Source organism: Egretta garzetta, unplaced genomic scaffold (assembly GCF_000687185.1).
Source record: "Egretta garzetta isolate BGI_Z169 unplaced genomic scaffold, ASM68718v1 scaffold25, whole genome shotgun sequence".
Taxonomy (NCBI): Eukaryota; Metazoa; Chordata; class Aves; order Pelecaniformes; family Ardeidae; genus Egretta; species Egretta garzetta.
In genome coordinates, this window is record NW_009259800.1 from 4,018,206 (window position 1) to 4,039,510 (window position 21,305).

The 21,305-nt window shown below is 37.1% G+C and overlaps 1 protein-coding gene across 1 annotated transcript; it reads right to left on the reverse strand.

Moving 5' to 3' along the window:
• Window positions 1–455: 455 nt before the first annotated feature.
• YPEL1 (yippee like 1) lies at window positions 456–21,282 on the reverse strand. Its single transcript, XM_009639866.2, has 5 exons — window positions 21,183–21,282; window positions 18,438–18,720; window positions 7,418–7,461; window positions 5,870–5,978; window positions 456–4,915 (listed from the first exon to the last, which is right to left on the reverse strand). Exons 2-5 carry the CDS (start codon window positions 18,552–18,554, stop codon window positions 4,826–4,828), a joined length of 360 nt encoding a protein of 119 aa, XP_009638161.1. The 5' UTR covers window positions 18,555–18,720; window positions 21,183–21,282; the 3' UTR covers window positions 456–4,825.
• Between the last annotated feature and the right edge of the window lie 23 nt (window positions 21,283–21,305).

The following is a 21,305-nucleotide window of genomic DNA, read 5'->3' on the forward strand; positions in this document are numbered from 1 at the left end:
CATGAGAAGACCCTTAATCTTATTAGAGGAACTGCAGAAGTTCTTCCCAACCAAAGCAGAAATAACAGATCTGAGTGCCTGGGCTCAGAGTGTTCCTCTGGTCTACGGATGACCAAGATAATGCAACAGAAAGCACACCCACAGCTCATACAATTTCTCTGAAAGTCAATTTTGGGGTGTGCACAGACTGACTCTTTTTGAAAGCGCTTTGCCGAGGTTCCATGATTAGCTCAAGATGGGCAAAAGCCCAAAGTAGCAACACAACTTGCTATGTTTTGGAAAGATTAGTGAAAGGAAAAACCCAAATGGTTTAGTGGCAGTCTTACAAAACACAACCCATGTTTAGAAGTTTTTAAGAGCAACTAAAAGCACTGGCTTTTCTCTCCGGCCTTACCGGAGAACAAAGAACGAGAATTTAATTAGCAAGAAGAGATAGCACAAAACCACCAAGTAACTCAACAAAACAATTGAAAGCTTTTATTGTGATACCTCAAGTAGATACAATATAGTGAAACAACAACTGATGTACAGTATTGCTAGGACAAAACAGCAACACAGCCATGTCACCTGTAAAAGAAAGCATTGTATAGAGTTTAAGAAACAATGAGGCACAACTCAACTGCCATTTATGACTCATGCTTTAGGCCTTAAACCATCTGTAACAGTCCTTTTAAAAGAAACCTCTGAAGTGTCTGTTCCTTTTGCAGTAAGTGCAGTAAGCCAACTGCTGGTTGGCTTAACATGAGTCTCAATGAAGTACAATAAAGTGTCCAAAAAGTTTAATAATTTGACAGCTTCTTCCACTCATCGCCATTGTCAAAGAATGGAGATGTTTGAAATTTGGTCTGTGAGACTGTAGGTCACTACCGTTGCAATCTGACTGCTGAGATGAGCGTGCAGAAAAAGCTCTACAAGCATTATCCAGAGGGAAGCACAAGTCCACCAAAAAAGGTACACAGCATTCATCAACTCTTGCACTAACTTGATACACCACTAAGAAATACAGATGACCAGTTGCTTATGGGCACAGTGAGGATTTATTTGTCAGAACCTCTGAGGCCAAATTTTAATTCAAAGACGTTTCATAAACTGTATTCCCCCTCCTCTCCCCATGGATTGCGAAAGACTGCAAGCACACAAGGGCTTACCACTCAGACTGGCCATTATACCAGGCCTTACTGGTGGGAAATCAAGATGGAATTATAACAAACTGTTGTTAATGCAGTTTGTCATGGTACAGCTTACAATGAACGAGGGAAATTCATATTCTGGCCTTTTTTACTGGCAGATAAAACTGACATTACTAGATTGCTAAAAGTATACAGCAAGAGTGGCTAGGCTGATGTGTCAGCAATCCCTCACCAAATTCTGCAGCTTATTTCACAGCAAGTTTGCAACTTAACAGAATTTTTATAGATGGCAGCATTGCCTTTTATTAATCAAAAAGGTAGAGTGACCAGCCAAAGAATAACTCTAGTGTTTGGAGGCAGATTCCTGGAACACCATTGTTACAGCCATTACTTTGGACCTAGACAGAGAATGCATGGTCAGATTATTACTAAAGTCACATCAAATTATGATTAATTACTTTAGCACAGGCGTGGCTTTAGAGATTCAGAGGAAAAAAACCCTTTCAATACATGTACATTTTTGCTAGCAAATTCCTATGCATCCCAATGAACATTTCTTCTAAGCCAGCTCATAGTCAGTTCATTTGGTCCAAGAAAGAGCCAGCAAGAAACAAAGGTTCACAAAAGCTTTTTGTTACAGTTTATAAAAAACAAAATACAAAATAAATGTTAAGACCAACAATAAAAATAACCAGTACAAGTAACAAAAGTGCTCAAGTTGGAGGGGAAGTAAACTTGCCCAGAGCAAACACATACAAACTTTAAATATAACCTTTAATATATTACAAAAATTGGTTAGAGGGAAAATGCTTTAGTAAAATTTTTTTTCAAGTAAGTTTATTTTTCTTTCAAATGACTGCTGGAGGGTTCAGTGACCAGACTGACCTCTTCACATCAGCCAGCAGCCATTGCTATCTGGATTCTACTTTCACCAAAACCAATAACAAGAACTCTCTACATCTTTACAAGGGGAGAAAATAATCATTGATGCTGCCAAGCAACACAGGAAGAAAATTCACATATTCCCTCAATAGAATGAGCCTCAAGAATTGTTACAAGGCAGCACAAAATAGCAATTCTGTATGAGTTCTACTCTTTACTCCTTCTAAGCGTCCACTCTTAAAAGACCAAAAAGAATATTGCTTTGTTTGGTTCTCCTAAAAGCCATAAACTTATAGACCATTAACTCTTTATGCCAGTAGTCTGAAGCTCTACGTGCTAAGCACTTGATGAAGTCCCAACCTTTGGCATCAAAGTTAATTAAGGTTTTGGTGAAAATGTCCAGTTCGAAATATAAATAATGCACTGAAAAAAGAGGTTGAATTTCTAAGTAAGAATCAGCTGTGTTACAGACAGCATTCACTTACTAACAAGAGATAGCCAAACCCCCAATTTAGAGAGAAAAATCTGTAATACTTTACATATTTTCTTTAATTTCAGCTCTCTACTGAAAAGCAGCCATTACTTTTGTCTTCAGTCCAGTGTACTGCTTCAACAAGTCTGTAGCCAGGAAATAAGAAAAGCCCAAAGAGACACAAACTTCACATAAGCATGTCCACAAGTATCAACATTGCAACTGGACTTTGAAGCCAACACAAACTTTTTTCTGATAGAAGTTTTAGTGCCTTCTTTGCTGGCAACATACATTACAACGGAGGAAAACAAAATCCCAAGAATTCCAGGTCAAAAAGATCAAGAGACAGGCAACAGCAAAGCCCATCTTGCATCAATGACATTGTTAAAAAGGAGACTTTGAAGCCTGATGATGTGAAGATGAAGTAGTAATGTGTAAGCCACAAAATCCAGATTGAACATGACTGTACCATCTCAGGTCAACCCAACGGCTTTAACTACTTCTCTACTTCTTACATTTTTAATTCATAGGTATAGATCACTACAACATCTTGAATGCAGTTTAGCCAGCCTGCATCACAGAGAATGCGTACACATGGGCAAATTCTCTTCTCTCTCTTCCTCTCCACAAAGATGCTGGAAAGCTGGTTTTAAAGATTTCTATTGCCCCTACCCATTGGCATAATTTTTCATGTATGACAAAATTTCTAAAGTGCAGCAGAGTTCAGAAAGCCTATCAGAGATTCCCAAAAACATAACAGCAGCAACAGCACCTATGACTAATTCTGCAGGTGCCATATTAGAATTGTTATTGAGAGAAAATGATTTTGTATTGCAAGGCTTCCATTTTGTTCAATTATAGTACTTATGTAGTGTTAAAGGGTTTTTTCCAAACATTTTGTCCTCAAGCATTAAAAGGTTTAAAATACAAAAAGTCTTCAGAGACTGTTTAATTTGAAAATAAAGTTAGCAAATTTACGTAGAGCGTTTATTTCATAGTTGCTTAGAATGTGCATGCACAGATACCAACAGCGAATATTGTGCATACTTTCAGAAGTTTCTCTCATTAACTCATTCCATTTAAGAAATAGCCTGAGAACAAGAGAGAAGGCGAGTTTCATATAAACTTTTATTATAAAAAGGTACTTGGGGATGATTTAGCCAGCAAACCAAGAAACCCTTTCCCCACCCCCAAGTTTTAAAAACTATCTTGTTATTTTATGAAAAACTGAGTCAAAGTTCCCTTCCCTCTTATTACCCCTCTTTTTCCTACAGGTACTATATTCATTTTCATGTCATAGGCTCTGGCCATTTCTCACAAAAATAAATATTTTTGTTCAAATGTAGCAGAAGCAGAATACTTCCAACAAGTTTCCTTGATATCAACCTCTTTGTCCAGTGCATTAGGACTATACAGTTACATGGAACCAGCCATAAAACTTCACTGATGCACAAGTCCCTATTACTGGCAAAGGTACAGTACCAAAACTTTTTTTTAATACACCGACTAATTTTTTTTTTCCAAAATAGAAGATGCATATATTTTTCTGCCTTTTTAATCTTGCAAGATATAGTTTTATAAATTTCTTATCCAGCAAACTCCTTAGGGAATATGTTGGTCTTAAATGAACATATTCTATAGCATTATTGATTTAAAATCCTTCTAAGGTATTTCAGTAAGATACCAAACCTCTAGCATAACCTTTCCTAACAACTGGAGACCTGCTAACTTCAGTCAGTGCAATTGAAATATTTTTTAAAGTGAGCACTGTACCTTTAACCAATTCACCTACAAGATGTACATAGGTTGTGGTACACTCAAATTTAAAAAAGAAATTAATAACTACAATACTGCATCCTCTTCACTGCCAAACACATCAGAAATTGCTACATATAAAAAAGCACCCCATCCCATACATTCTTTCGGACTGCTCAGATATAGAACTTCTACAGGACTGGAGTGTAGGTGTTTAGGCAAGAAGCATGCACAGCAGAAGGTAGCATTAAAGGCATAGGTCAGAGATAGATGCTAACCAGTAAAATCCGTTTTCAATTAGTGAACTGTTTCTCTAGTTTGAGAGAGTTTAGAAAAAGGTCATCCAAAATGTTCCAAAACAACTGTTCACACAATAATACACGTACAAAAAGAGGGAACTTACACAAGGAGAAAAGGCAAACATGGCCTGAAATAGCCACTTACACTACACTACTCATTTGTGAGGTTTCAGAGTTCAGTGATATTCTCAGGGCCACTCTAGCCAAGCTCTTCCTTTACTTTGCGTTAGTCTTTGTAAAGCATGTTCCACAGAATATTGTCCAAACAGAAGGAAAAAGGTTATGATTCACTCCCAGCCATTGTCTTTTATCATGTGGGCAAGTTCAATGATAAATTTTCCTTCTTTGTATTTCTGACTGCTCTCAAAAGCATGTTCCTGCAAAGAAGAATAATCAAGACACTGAATTAAGCTGGGGAAATTAAGTATTTTAAACATCAAACTTGCATTAAAAATACAAACCAGGAGACGTTCCAGTTAACATCCCGTATCAGTTACACCAAATCAAGGGCAGGAGGGAAGAAAGAAAGGATTAAGAGGGTTGGGAAGGAAATAGGAGTAAACATAAGCAGAATCAGCAGGTCCACTGCACAAGAGATCTTGCTTTAGAACTTCCCATGTTCTCTCAGTGCTTAGGGAATTTTACTGCTTTTTTTAAGCGAAGGTTAGGAAATGGCATGTTACATATGTTCAGTTTCGTTCCCAGAAGCAAAGAATGGGAACAGGGAACCTTTTCAAAACCTCTCCTCTATATTCATCATCATCAGGAGTGCATAGGACAACTTCTTTTTACAAGATCTGAAGCTATACTGAACCAATGAAAATCTGACATGCAACACCCAGAATCTAACATTTTCAAAACATCAGACTTGCAACACAGCTGCAAGCGTTACAGGTAACTGTGCAAGTGCACAGATAACTTTTCAAACAATCAAGTTTACATTAGTTGTAAGCAGGGTAAACATGCTCAATACCATTTATCATAATTTATATTTTTGCTGTATGAACCAACTTTTGTAACCAAAGGCCCACTTTGACAATTTCTTCCATCCAGTTTAGTGTATGTGGTTGGTAATCTTGCAGAAAGATATAAGTTTTAGATAGCTACAATAGCACCTATAGCTCGTGCTTGTTTTGTAGTCCAGAATAAAATTATCTACTACAACATCCCAATAGATTTTAAGGAAGCAAAACTACATTACAGTCTGATATATACAAAAGCACTAGAACTAACTCAGCTAAACCATCAGTATAGGTGCTACTCAATGGCCTACTCAAGTATCTGTGCTTCAACATATAAACATTTATTGAAGACTTAAGTATGTTACTTACATATTTCCATCCAAGAGTGGTTTTACAGTTTTCACAATAGATATCCGCTACAGCATGTAAACCTGTCAGAAGAACTCGCTCCTCTGCTGGACCACAGCCCACATTTACCCTGAAAAAAAAAAAGAAGAGGGGAGAAATTCTGTTAACTGCACAAGAGTTTCTTTTCTTACCTGTTACCCACTTTTTCTCCAGAGGACAGAAATAGTTTAAAAAGTGCCTAACTTATTCAGTGACGTAAAAGTAACTTCCTCTGTTACACTGAGCTAAGGACAGGAAGAAAAAAGGATTTTGCTTTTTGTTTTTCAAGTGGCCAGTCTAAAGAGCAAACTGTTGGTGATGCCCACTTACTCCCATCAACAAAGACAGGCTAAGTAGTTGAACTTCCAGAGAACAGAACAGTAAGCAGTAACTGGACACCTCTACAGTTTAGTGCTTTTCTTCAAAAACTATTTGAGACCTCTATAATGGAAGTCTGTAGCAGTAAATCAGCACCAAGAGCTGAATTTAGAACCAACTCCAAAATAGCAGCAAGGAAAAAGCCTGATAAATGTTTCTTTGCTACAGATCAGCAGACTAAGCCATTATGAATGAACAGCAATATAAAAACAAAACATCCCATGAAGTACTGCATTAAGGTAGCTTTCTCAGGAGTAAGAGTCTATGCAGAAAACATCAGGCAAGACTAAACAGTCTTTAGGCAGTGTTATACAACAGCAAAATTTTGCCATTTTTGCTGTTGTATTACCAGGTTCTTATTGCCACAATTATACTGGAAGTCCCAAGTCACCACTGAATGACTACGTATAAAAAGAATTTCAAGGATCTGCAATCAAATCCTTTGCAGTTATAGTTCCATTATCCTGGGCTAAAATAGACTAAGACACTTAACTGCATTTCTTTTTTCCAAAACGCTGCAACGCAATAAACTGCTGAAAAATAAAGACAAAAATGCAATCCTGCATATTAGAAACTTAAAATACATCCATTAGCAAATTCAAAGAGCCTTATATCATGGGTAGGACGTGCCTAAAATTGCAAATATTGGGCTTGATAAGATCACAGAGACCTTTTGCCTCCAGCACATTCACAATATTCAAGGTCATTTAAGATGTACCGAGTTTACTGGAACATTAACCTGTAAATGTATCTAACTATCACACTGGAAAATTCTTCTTTAGAATACGGCAGAGTTGTCTAAAGCAAATTTACAGTCACACAATGTATTTTGATTTCTGGAATATCTCAGAATGGCAACTCTTACTCAAGGCAGTTACCATTACATACACAAAAAGAATTTCACATTAACACCCTCCTAAACTTTCAGCTATTAGCTGAATTACTTAAAATACAAGATAAACTAGTTTGTGCATAGGGATATGTACGAATGAGCTCAGTAGCTCTGTAATAATTGCTGCTGGTGAGTAAAGACAATGTTAAAAAGAACAGGGCAAAGTGCAGCTACACTAATTCCTACTGTTTTCCCCTTATGAAGCGTACAAAAAAAATTTACTCTGTAGGTAGTGTACATAACCATAACAACATACTTACACAGAATTAAAGAGGTAGGCTCGTCCCTGGCTTCCCTGGAAGGACTGCATAAAAAAGAAAAATTGCAGTTGTTAAAACCCACAAAACCACCCACCAAACAAAAAAGTAGTTCCAGAAGGGTGTACTAGTAAGCACAGTACAGATATAAACTAATTACTTTAAGTTTATACTAATTCTCTATAGGAAAGCCTGATCAGCTTTTAACTCAAAGAGAGTTATTTCCATCTCTCTCCTCTCCCGCTGCACCCAAAAGATGATTTATTTCAATTTCACTGCATCATTTGATGTAAGACCAGTGAAATTCTGGACCAATCATAAAACCAAACTGTATTCAGGAAATGCATCTGATAATTTTGTAAGCTCAGCTTTACTTTAATAAAACAACTGTTATCATCAATGCCTAAGCACAGTCATATGCTTTCAAATTTCTCACATTCCTGACAGATTACAGACAAAAGATGACTGTTAGACTTTCTTGGCTGGATCTAAAATAATGTTTTAGTTCAGGGCAGTAGCACAGTTTTGAAGTAAAACCCTTAATCAACCACACTTACTGGGGGTTGGTTTGACTTGCAGAGCTGTTTCAGTGCCTGTGAACCACATCTTTGTTCCTTTTGTACTGAACTAAAGCAGAAGCTCTTCTACCGTACACTCTACAAACGCTAATGAAGATATAAAGGCCTGAACCTATGATCAGACAGCCCTGAGCTACAAACATCCTGGCAAAACTTGTGAGCAGACTAGATCCAGCCATAGGTAAAACATTCAAGATGTAAGACACATCACTGCTTTCATCTGTTTATTTGTTCCTTCTGTATTGATTTACTTGATAATTTAGACATAGCTGTTATTTCCCATTCAAAGAAGATCACACCAAAATGGAGTTTTCCTTTTTTCTCTTTCATACTGAATTGCATTTTACAAAATCCCTAAACTGCCTTTATTTTTTTCCAGAATTTCCCTTCCCTAACCTACTTTCAAAGAAAATTAATGATTTTATCTGTGCTGAAGAAAAAGTAGAATTGTTTTTAAGAATCCTTACTGTTCTAGTATGGAAGGTCAAAGACCAACTTTTCTGAAACCTACATTAACCAACACGGAAGGTTTTTGGAAGGAAAATCTCACCTTGGTTATTTTTTTAATGGTTTTAGTAACAACAGGTATGGAACCATAGGCAGAAGGACCTTTCTGCAATGGATTCTTCTGCTGACATGTATTAAGTTTTATAATTAGAAGTCATTTGACATGAAAATAGGTATTTTGCCAGTCTAACGATTAGCAACACAACAACAATAACTGTTATATCTTAACTACTTGCTCAGAACAGTTTGCAAGATGTAACAGAGAAATGTGTATAAATGAACACTTTGATCGACATTGATCAGATTATATACCGCAACAAAGAATGTGAAAAGAAATCCATGACTCTGGACTACTGTAAGTAGCAATGGTGGCAGTGTAGTTACATACAGCCTTTTACTACTCTTTTTAGTATTATTTTAGCAACCAAAGAATTATTAAATGGAGATTTTGGGGGACAGAACATATTTCTTCATCTCTAGCAAAGACAAAAGAAAAGGTACTCCCTCCATTAGCCAGAACTGCAAGTCTTACTTTTCACAAGGCAAGGGAAAAAAAAAAAATAGGCTATGCGGTACAGTGAAAGCTAAAACTTGAGGTAGGACTGACCCTGAAAGGATAGACTCAGAGTAGAGAGTCTGAACAGCTCCGTCAGAAGTAATCCTTACACTGACCATTAAAACAAGCAAACAAAAAACCCCATCACTAGTTTGGTCCTCCTGAGATACTTAAAACTGCCATCACAAAACTGGCAGAACAGTACACTACCTAGTCTGTAGTTTCTATAGAATAAGCAGTGCTCTCTAAATTAGAGCCAGTGTCTCTCAATCAGTGACAAAGCAGAGAATGCTTACTGCAGATGAAGACAAAAACTATTTGTGTATATACTCTCAAAAACTGCCCATTAACAAATAACTAGCCTGAGTCAACTACACATGAATTGAGGGACAACTACAGCTGTGCAACCCCAAAATTTAAGAAAAAGCCAAATAAACACTTTAAAGGTCCTCTTATTCATTAAGTAGTAAACTTAAGCTAAAACTTCCTTGTTCCATGTACCCAAAACTAAAAAAAAAGAACCTTCAAAGCCATGACCATTATTTTTGGTTAAGCTACTGTAAAAATTCTTAAATTAACAAAGTTGCAGCCATTTCTCCTTGCTTTAAAAACTGTCGTGAATTATAATTCACAAATCTTCTTTCAAACTGCACCAAGAAATACTCTCTCCCGTTAAATTAATCATGTGCTAGTTTCTCTATTTACATGTAATTACACATGCCAATCGCATACAAATTAATAGGGGGGGAAGTCGTCTGGTCCTACACAACCACTTTTTGAACTACTTACATGCCATACTTGAAGTTCCCCAGCTAGCTGGGAAAGAAAAAGACTCAAGAACAAATCAACAGTCAGGAGACCTTTTGAACTACTTTTTGCAATTATTTCTGCCAAGTTTATGTTTAGTCTTGACTTAATATCACCTAATAAAAGCTCTCCTTTGACCCTGCATTTCTCAAAATTAAGCAGAAGGTGGTAACAGGATGCCAGGAAAAGCAGAAAAAGAAGCCCTTCCCCTCTCTTGTTTCATAAGCTTAAAAAAATTCCTAGCCAAATTAAATACAAACTGCAGGTTGGAAAGTACTGCTTTAGTTTTTCTTTTTTCTTGATGTATTTTTAAAGGTGACTTTTCTTTTCTTGCACCCTTTCCTTCGTTGCCCTAACTATGCTGTAATCTCCCAGGGCTTTTTCCCCTCAGAAACAGCCACCTTCATTACCTTCTAATTTTTGGGATTGTCAGGGTAGAGTATAGGGAGAAGCAACACAAAACAGAACCTCTTCCTGTGACAGTGGTTTTAGAGAGGAAATCTGTTCACAAATATCCCACCATGAAAAACTCCTTCATTCCCACCTTCTCTAGCTTCCTGTTAGCAGAGTTCAGCTGATTCATCTCTCTCACCTACATACATGTTTAGAGGCTCAATATTATATTTACATGCCACAGAACAATTGTTTCTTTGCCCAGCCGGGAAGAGCAAGTTCCTCCATGTTTACATCACTGACAGATAACTCGACAGCAACCTGTAGCAACTTGTGTTACTGTGTTCTGGAATACAGAACCTGGGTCTAGGCAACTCAGATTTTCCTTTAAAAACCAGTGTCAAACTACAACATCAGTGTGTCGTTGAGCATTTAATGGTCTGCAATCCATCCATGTGGAACTCTTACACGCTGACTGAAGTAAAAGCACTGTAAAGATATCTATTTTTAAATTCCCATGCGTTTTCATTTTTCTTATGAATTTCTTAACTTGTCAGAGCTTGGCAGTCAGTTTCTTATTCACATGAATAGCTGAGAGGATTTTTTTTTTTCAAAAAAACCTGTATTCAAATAACAAACACAAAAAGGTACACATCTGTCACATGCATTCTCTTGACCACAGAAGACTGATTTGCATGTAGGGTCCACCTATTAACAGGTATAAGAAAGATTGTCAGAGCTCTACTGCTTGATGCATCCTATTACTAGAAACGTAATGAGGACAACTCATTTTGAACTGTTTGCTAAGCTTGTAACTTGGCTATAAACAGAGTATTTTACATAACCAGAACAAAATTAATACTGAACAAACAGTTGTTTTTACCAGCACTACTTTTCTCACACTCTGCACTGTATGATTCAGTTATACTGATAGGAATTTTAAAAGACTGACAGGTTAAACGCTTTGTGTGTCAACTCCTCAAAGGAAATGAAAGAGAAGAGAATATTTTAAACAGCAGTGTCAAGGACTAACAGGCATGGCTGTTCAAACCAGTCTCCAGACAAACTGCTTTTCTGAAGAATAAACATCACCTATGCAAATGCAGACTTCTACTTTGCAAGATTTGTTCAGCCCTTCCAAGACTGCTAGCACTATACATAAATCATAACTAAACCAGAACATTCTATTAAAACTGAGTCTTCAGTATGTCTTACCCAGTAGAGAGGAATTAGGAGATGGCGGCGAGCGTGACCCACTGTCATCAATAATGACTCACGTCAACCAGGATTTTTACTTAGAAGCTGGGCAATTCATCAGTTGAACTAATGTTCAAAGTTAAAACAAACTCACTTTAAGTCTGCTTTTTGATGGTCCTCAATTAATAATTTGCACTGATTTATGAGTTAACTTTTTCCCTAGAAAATCCAGATTTTTGACTACCTGTCCATACCTAAAGGAATATCTACAATATCCATAACTACTTCTTGTTTCAGCACAGTTGAAAGTACCTAGAATGTCTGATAGTGTAAGCAAAACTGTTTAACTGTGCTTAGGAACTATACTAAGGTCAACTGCAACAATAGCTTGCTATTATGATCTTTCAAGTCATCTGACAGACCTATCATCAATACATTTTATACTAAATAAGCTGTGTAAATGTTTCACTTACACACTAGTACATACCTGCAGAATTAAGATATGATCTAGGCTTCTAAGTTAAACCCGTCATTACCTTTAACACCAGGATTAGCTGTTTTACCCAGGAGAAAAGGAAGCATCAGTTAAGCAGAACATGTATTTGCTGCCCTAAGGCATACCTAAGGGCATGGGTGGGGGAAGGGAAGCTACGAAAAAGTTTATGTAATTAATTATTCCCCACAGATGGGATTAAGACTTTGTAGCTATAGATCATGCTCCACAGAAAACATCCAGAGAAGCTGCCATCTTAGCATGTGTTAAAGGTATGGCAGGCATTATTATAAGCAAGCCAGAATGGCATTAAGTATCTTCCTTAAGCACAGCTTGCAAGCTACTCATAACACAGAAAAATAATTTTAAAGAATGAAAATGAAAGAATTCCATAGGGGTTTTTTTTGTTTGTTTCATTTTCTTGAGTTTCCTTTCATTTGCCAGAGTTCACTTTACATGCTAAGATAGATCAACCTGAATTAGTTTTTTGAACAAACAGGCAATTCAAAGAAATATTACTGAGTAATTCAGAAGACAGTATTCTTAACGGCAGTATTCTTAAGGTTAACCAGAAACACATACAAGTACTCTGATGGCTGAAACTATCTTCTCAGTAAGACACATCAGAGACTGTACGGCTATCCTGTCACTTCCAAGATTTGCAAAATAAATTCAGAAAATTGAGTTCAACATAAGATACAGACAAAAAAATTTATCAGAAAAAAAAGATTTATTCTATTTGATATTTCCTTCAGATCCAACTCAAGATAATGCTGCTCAGCTGCTTACTAGGCAAATTCCAGAAGACTCTATGGTAAGTATTAAAAAAATTTTTTCAAAGTAGTTTTTCATTCAATTATTTACTGATTTTAATAAAGCAAGTTATAAAGTTCAGCATGTAGAGAATAACCTTAAAAAATTCCACCCCCAAAACTGCATCCCTGCAGATTTGGCAAATATATTTCCCAAAGTGAAGACTTTGTCAGGGAGGACAAGTTATCTTGAGTTGTACAGCAACTTGAATGTATTTCAGAAATAATTATGTCAGAACACCCATACAGTAGAACACTTCCCTTGCACACTTTCCAGCTCCTTTAAGCCTTCAAATCTATTCTTGAATGTTTTCCAAAGATTCCTTCTCTTCAGAAAACTAGATTCTTCCCCCAAGAGAAAAAAAAAACACCAACAGAACCCCAAAAAACCTAGATGCCTCAGAGAATAAAAAAATATCACCGGGATATTTTTGAAATTAGGCCCATTCTCAACTTTTCCAGCAGGGAACAAAAATGGCCTTCAAGTATAGAAGAGGCCCAACTATCTTTCCAAGTACTCCTTGTATCATAAGCAAAGGGGGATTACCAATCTCAATCAAGCTAAGAACAGCACATTTACTTAAAGACAATAAACACTTAAAATTCCTCTTGAACTCAGCAGTTAAACAGTGGAGGACAAAAACACAGACTGCAAAGCAAGGCTAAAAATGGTCTGGCATCTATTTAAGCTGAAGACTTTTCCTTGTCATCAATAACATAACAGCAGACATACTGAATGCCTCGGAGAACTAAGTTTAAGCAAGATTGTTCTTCTACCCATGAGGTGCAAAATTTCCCAGTGAAGTCAAAGGCAGTGATATACCTTTATGCAGAACTTGCTCTTGAAAATATTGACACATCTAGTCTTGCCTGTGACTTCATATGACTTTTCCCCCCCTCTGGTCAGATATGCTTTGCAATGAACAAGACAGAAGAAAGTGACAGTATTTATACAGGTATCTACACAGACTAATCCAGATTTTCTTCAATCCCCAGCATTAAGGCACACTGTAAGATGATTCAACAGTCTTCCAAGCAGGTCAACTTTGAGTAACAAAGCATTATCCTTTGCAATACATACACTAGGTTCCAAGATTTCTATTAGGTATTTGTATTTCTTTGTAATTTGTTGGACCTTGACTGAATTTCTAAACAATTACTAGAACTTAATGGGTATAAGCCATTCTCAAGCGCTTTGGAACTTAGGCTCTTCAAGCAACACTTGACTCCTATAAAATTAACTACTGCTAATAATCACTGGACATCAGAATAAAGCTCTTTCAGTTAAGCCTTTCACAAAACTTATTTCAGAACCACTTTAAGAGCAGCATACATGTAACATTTTGTACAGACCACACAAGTGGCAACCTTCCCTGGACTTCAAAGAGTCCTGTAGTTTTCCCTCAAAACTTAATTATGTTAATTTTTTAAATTGTTGTGAGTTTTAAGATCATTATTATTATTAATATATACTGTTTGATTGCTTAGTATGTGCTATTTGAACATTTTAAATCCAACAAGTGCCTCCTATGGCATCAATTTTTTGCCTTGCACTTTATTAAGGCCTGTGGTTGCTTGCAGATAGAGGTTACTTCTCTTCTGTGCCTGTAGTCATAAGTAGGATATGATTCTAAAAATATCCATTTGCTTCTTTAAAGAAATAAAAAAGCTGCAAGTTCTCCCCCCGTCACCCTTGTCTCCCTCTGAACACCCCTTTAATGTAGTGAAGACTGGTATATCCCTAGTAGTATTTTCAAAAACATGCTTAACATTCACTTTGAAGCCTTCAAAGAAAGAGAAAACCCAATACTTGCAGACTTGTTAATGCAAATCAGTAGTGTCCAAGACATACCTAACAGTACTTCAAAATTAAACTTATTTGAATTAAGTCATCTACAGTTTTTTAGTTCTCTTATGTATCCTTCAAATCAGTGATTTCCACAAGATAACTGAAGTTGTAATTTATTATGGCAACTGCTCATACAGGTGTGCATGTGTTCAGCTTACAGACTAATGTTTGTCAACATCTCTACTGGTGATGAACTCATTTGGGACTCCTATTCTCAACCAGTCGTCTTCCTATTTCTCCCCTTTCCCCAAGTTCCTCCCTAGATACCAAAACCACAAGATTATATAGAGTAAAAATACTTAGAAATCTATGCTCTGATCACCAACATCCAAGCTGATTTCAACACCAGTGCTTTCACAGTTGCAAAGAAAACTAAAACAATAGATAAATTCACTTGTGCAGGTAGCACATTTTTATTCTTACTAGTCTGCATGCTTACTTCTAAGCCATTGCCAACACTGTTGCCATTTTATCACCAGCAAGGGCAAAAGAAAAAAAAAAAAAGAGCTTCATTATTAACTCTAAGGCAAGAAAGAGATCCTGCTGCTCAAAAAGAAGAGAAATAAAATGAAAAGGCGATTTGTGTATGCGACCATCCTTGTCAGATGATTGGCATCAACAGTTCTCAAAAGCAGAACTGCAAATCTGTACTGAAGTCTGGTATACTGAGGACAGGAATCAAAGGGATTATTGACAGAAACATGCAGCACTCTGCTTTCCCATGACAGACCAACATTTAAGAGACATGCCACTTGTTTCATAGCATAGCTTATTTTATCTTGAAGTTGGTAACATGATAGTGTCAGGTAGAACAAATGCTTATATCTCAAAGCACATTAGAAAGCTAGCTGTAGCTGCTTTAAATTAAGCATGTACTGTTCATTTTGGCTATTTCCCTGACCACACAGAAAAAGGAAGCAGCAATCACCATGCACCCAGGAAATGCAGGGCAGGGGGACACCCAAACGAAGCAGTTATAGCCAGATACCAAATACTGTTTGCCTTTCTCTGCTCCAGATTGTCTGTGGTGCTAGGGTTCTGGAGTGAGGTTGTACAGTAAACATTTGGAAAAAAGTGAAACCATTTGTAACCCAAAACTGTATTAATAAAGTGTTATACACTGTACTAATAAAGTGTTAGCTTTTAACTAGGCCTTCAAAGTAAGGGCGGGGGGTAAATCAGGTTGAGCAGTCCAGCTAGACTTCAGGTTATTGTAAGTATTTTTGCTGCAGGTGGGTAGATACACTAAGTAGGATTCTAGATATTGTTAGTATAAATAAAAATTCTCTCATTAACCTGAGTTCATTGCCCATAATGTGCATCAATGAAAGCACTTTAAGACAACTTCAGAAAAAAGATTTCTATAAAACCAGTTCCAAAGTACACTCATCTGTTAGCCCTTTTACAGTTCTAAGTTATGTCTAAGATATTTCTTCAGTTTTTATTTTCCAGGTTAACCAAAAACACAAGTTAAAACAATCAAATCTTATTTCTTCCCACCTCTCCCCAGGACAGCACTACTTATTTTTAATGTTCCAAGTGTATCTAACTATTCCTTTGCATTTGTTTCCATCAGAACTTCTCCAATATTGGAATATATACAAGTTAAGCTTAAAGGAGAGTGAGTTTTTTAAAGCTATGTTCCAAATACAAGTACAATAGATGAGAAATGTTTTTTATTACACAAACATACAAAAAAATACACCTCATTTAAACATATTTCTCATTATCACAGATTTAGACAAGAAAATATGGTCAAGGAATCTTAAATTGACATAATATTGATCAGCTGTAAAATAAGCATATGGCCAACCTGAAAGTACAGAAACTTTTCTAAGATTTCTTCACTGAAAATTATGGAAGCCAGAAGCAAAGCAGAATCTATATCCATATCTAACACCCCTCCCAAACAAATTATCTGTATTTACTGGGTAGATTTTTATAGTTCTCCATGTTCTTTGAATTGAAAATTTGATTTTTTTAATGTTTTAAATTATTTATGAAGCTGTAATATGAACACATGATTTGCTTAAGAACATATCCAAAATATTCTGTTGACCAAAACTCCCAAGACCTTGGAGAACAACTGGCTCATGTGGTAACTGTGGCAATTTAGTCAACGTGCAAAAAAATCTAAGTCCACTAAAATAAGAGCTTCCTATTAAGTATGTGTGCTTGGATTGCATTTTCAATGAATTTATACATTTCAAGACACACAGCTAGCAAAGTTTTGTTCTTCCTGTAGGCAACTGCTAGCAAGGTTTCATTCTTCCTGTAGGCATCTATAACCTGAAGTTCAGGAAAGATGTAACCCCTCCCACTAGTTTTTGGCACAGAACATGTAGTGAATAATGAAGGTGTGATTGCTTGTAGTTTAGAATCCAGTCTTACCAAAAAGACCCCTTATTCTCAAATTCTGAAATCAACACAGAAGCAAATGAAATTCAAATGGATTCACACTACTATTGGGATATTTCTTTGTTTTGCTGACCTTAAACAAATGCAAGATCAATCACTATAAAGAAAGTGAGGAACTTTTTTCAGCTTAATGCAAATAAAACAAGTCCTCCCTCTTAATTTCTTCACATAGTTTTATGTATGTAGCTAGCTCACTGTTTCACATTTAGTGTGTCACATTTGCAGTTCCATGCCTCAATACATGTACTTAGTTTGGGGAAAGGGAAGAAAAGAATTGTTTAGGGGAAAAAACTAAAGGTAGAGCAGAAGTAAGCAATCAATAAGTAACACTGCCAGGAACTGTCACCAGTTTTGGTATTTGAGTCAAAAAGTTGCCTTGAGATCTAAACAAAGGTCAAAGATTAGTAACACAAGAAAAACTGTATGGGGAAAACCCATTATTTCCTGATAACCCTCTAAGGGATAAGCAAGTAGGTATACTTTCTTCTCATCCAAGAAAAAGCTCAATTCAGAAGCAGTAGCATTCTCAACCCTCCCGTCTCTTCAGCACTCACAAGCAGCATCAACTTAGTGCTGCAGAACACACAGACAAGCAGAAGATAGAGTTAGTTATAAAGGGTTTGCCACTAAAAATTTTATTTGACAAAACAGCTATATAGAAAGCAATTTGTATTCAGAGTCTTGAAAAGTAACTGAAGTGTTTTCTCTAGGACACCATTAAGACCAAATCCATCAGGAGCTTATCTGAAGCAAACAATGAACTAGTCTGTCAAGTATTTATCCCAAACTTCAAGTTTTCCTATACATTTCATGCATCACAAATCTTGTTTCTTCCAGCAACAGCTAAGAAGGACAGGCCTAGCCAGTTTTAAGGATTCACACGTCCTTTAAGCTTAAATTTAGACAGTCCAACTAGTTTGAACATCCCTAGCTAATCATATTTCTTATGAACTGGTACACAGCAGAAGTAAGTGTGCTTACAGATTTCATAATAGCAGTGGAATATTCTGGAAACAGCCAGTTTTGTGACCTTCAGTCAAATAGAGTCAAAAGTAATCTTTACCTTGAATAACCATAACAAGAATAATTTCCCTACCCAGAGATCCACGTTTTGTTCTGACATTTTTCCTCAGCAGACTTTTCAGATATGACAGCTCACAAATAGTACCTACCTGACAGTAGACAGAGGTTGTTAATATGGGGAATACATTAGATCAGCCTTTATGTCACATTCAAAAGTTTCCAGAATATATCCAGTCCTCAGTACACAACATGTATGACCCAAGAGTGAACCCAGGGAAGACACTTTGAAGAATGCACCAATTTGCATCCCTTATCTACTGGGAGCAGCGATACAGTGATAACCATTTTGGTTAAGAAATAATTCATGAGGTCTCTAAACAAGCCACTTGCCTTGGAGATCAATTCATCATGATTGGCTAGATGGGCTCTGCAGTGGATACAGCTGTAGGTTCGATGACAGTTTGGCAGGTAAGCCTGGAACGTTTTTGATTTTGTCATTTTTACCATCTCTGCTGGTGGCTCCTCACTCAGCTCAGGGCTGGCACTTGAAGAATTACAACTTTGCTGAACTCGCTGACAAAAGAAACACTGGAATATGCAAGCAAAAGCCGTTGTTGTTCTGGAGTGTGTGTGGCACTTTCCACACAAGTGACAGAAGAGAAACAGTCACAACCTGTAAGTGAAAAAAAGCAGAACAATTAGCAAGGCTTACAACAAGGCCAAAATGAACTTGTTATTCAACAATTCTAGAGACAAAGCAGCAAATGCTTGGCTACACTACAGGCCCCCCTTTTTTATGAAACTGCTCAATTCAAGTTCTATTCAACACCGCAACAAGCAGTTCTGATCCACTAGTGGCATCTACTCCATCACATTTCTAATTAAGGAGGAGATTCAAACAGTTGTCCTGTGTGAAACAAGTACTTTCTATAGTATACCAGGTATACTCTAAGACATCCATGCAGAAAATTACAGCAAAAAGGCATGGGATTAGAGAAAGTTAGCTGTCTGAAGTTCCAGTGGTCAGTTCCAATACAGCAAGTGACAAGGCATCTTAGAAAGCACTTGCTATGCCCAACAATAAACATGCAATAGATATGCACTTCAGCTTTCTGCAAAAGTCTTGCTGTATTGCAAGATTTAAGTCAAATACCAAGTAAGATGCTGCCACCCTATTCAGGGATCCACGTCTTCTCTTTCAAGCTCAGCAAAATTATGCCTTTAGGCAAAGACCTTTTTGACTAGTGTCCTGATCAAAGCTAATTAAGATACTCCCTCACTCCACCAGAATAGCCTTAATGGATGCTGCCAAAATCACAGTCAGATAATAAAAGCTAAATTCTACACAGAGAATACCCAATTGCATTCTTAATCCTCAGACTGCCTTTAAGAGAAATTATAGGCATGAGCAGAAGAGACCAGACCTTCCTGCTACACTGGAAAGCAAGCCCTTTTTAGAGTTTGCCTAAAATTACCAATTCTAAGTATTCATAACAACATCTACTGATCTGTCAAAGGCCATGAGTTACCACACTATATGCATCAAGCTAATGAGCAATCCAAACATGAACACTGCACAGTCACTTATGTCATCAGCTATCAGGTGACTGACAGAGTAGGTCAACAGCACAAACACAAAAATGAGAGTGAATATAAAGAATTTACAGTATCTTGATCCAGCTATTAAAACAAGTATGCAAAACACTTATCACAGTTGTAAACTGTGTGCAGAGCAGCAGTTAACCACTCTTCCAGCGGTAGGATACTAGTAATACAAATAGAAGAGATAATGAAAGCCACATAAATTAAAGATTGTTTATAGGAAGCAGTCACTGTGCTTCAAAAAAAGTCTTGAAAAAGTAATCTGTACAGCAGGCCTAGCACAAGAGACAACCACAGCAAGATTTAAAGGGGTTTGTTTTTTTTTTAATCTTAAGCTTGTGATAGCAGCAGGAGAAAAGACTCAAGAACCTACTACAAGAAAATTTCTTAGAGAAAGAATTGCAAATGCAGAGATAAGCCACAAACAGGACATGTAGCAGAACATATGCAATCCAAAAAATAAAGGAACAATGGGAAGAAGTTGCCATCCAAAGCACGTATCTACACATCAGAATGACTGCACTTTTGTTAGTCACTGCAAAAACCCCCAGATTTGATACGGGATGCATTAACATGTTTGTAATATTAACCCCGTAAGCATGAAGAGCAGAACTTCATTAATACAGTCATTCAAACAAGTATTATCTACCTATTGTCCCTAGATAAATTGATTATAACTGCAAGCATAATTACAGTATTTGGAGAAAACAGCTTTCTTTTGTAGAACAGCTGGATATTAAGCCATCCTTATTAGAAGCGACAGATTATAGGAGAAAGACATAAGAAATACAATCCTAGAAGCTTGTTAGAAAGATAGAGGTACTGTTTAGATTCACAGAAATAGTAAAAACCCAGGGTTTCAGAATAAGAGGCACCACAAGCAAAGTTGTTTTGACTTTGGATTAGACCCTTTAGATCAGTAATTGAAATAAGAGTTCAATGCTTGCAAAAGTTCAGCAAGTTGAACATAAAGAGGAAAATATTTTTCTTCAAGGCATTCCTAGAAGCTCTTTTAATTCACATTTCTAAAGGCAATCCAGACTCTTTCAGACTCAATGTATCAAGTCCTTCAACTACAGAAAGTAAAGAATTCCAAAGCTCTTTTGACAAAACTATATTTGGTATTGCCCTCTTCAAAAAGAAGGCAATCCCTACGTGTTTGATATCCACCCTAAGAACTTGATGCTTTGCGACGTTAAAGGCAAGATCCAAAACTCAAACCATTTCTTCACTTGCTCTAGGAATGGTGAATAAATCCAGCCCCACTTCACTCTGTTATGAGCAGCAGCAGGTTTCACAGCTGCTGTTCATTATTCTGTGGAAAGCAGTGTAAAAAAAGAGGTAACTTTCTTACTCTTCGACAAGTGCACAGCCCATGCTTTGGTCATGCACATGACCACTAGGCTTCCCGAAGATCTAAGGTATTTGAAAGAAACAGCAAAATTAAGTGCGAAAGCAAGCACACAGGCGGCTGTCTGCCCATGCCCGAGTCACTGTCCAGACCCTCTTTCCGTGACTTGTCTTTGCACCTACCAGTCTAGAACCCAACAGGAACCTCGGGAAGCGCGACCGTGCTCGCCACAGACTGGGGCAGCCGGCAGGAGGGGCCCGAACCAACAAAACCTCTTCGCCTCCCCGGCCAGGGCTGGAGCCCCG

Coding starts and splice junctions, on each gene's coding strand:
- YPEL1 (XM_009639866.2), bottom strand. CDS start 18,554: ATGGTAAAAATGACAAAATCAAAAACGTTCCAGGCTTACCTGCCAAAC. Junction 7,462..18,437: donor ATGATGAATTGATCTCCAAG/GCAAGTGGCTTG, acceptor TTTTTTATGCAG/TCCTTCCAGGGAAGCCAGGG. Junction 5,979..7,417: donor GCCTACCTCTTTAATTCTGT/GTAAGTATGTTG, acceptor TTTTTTTTTCAG/GGTAAATGTGGGCTGTGGTC.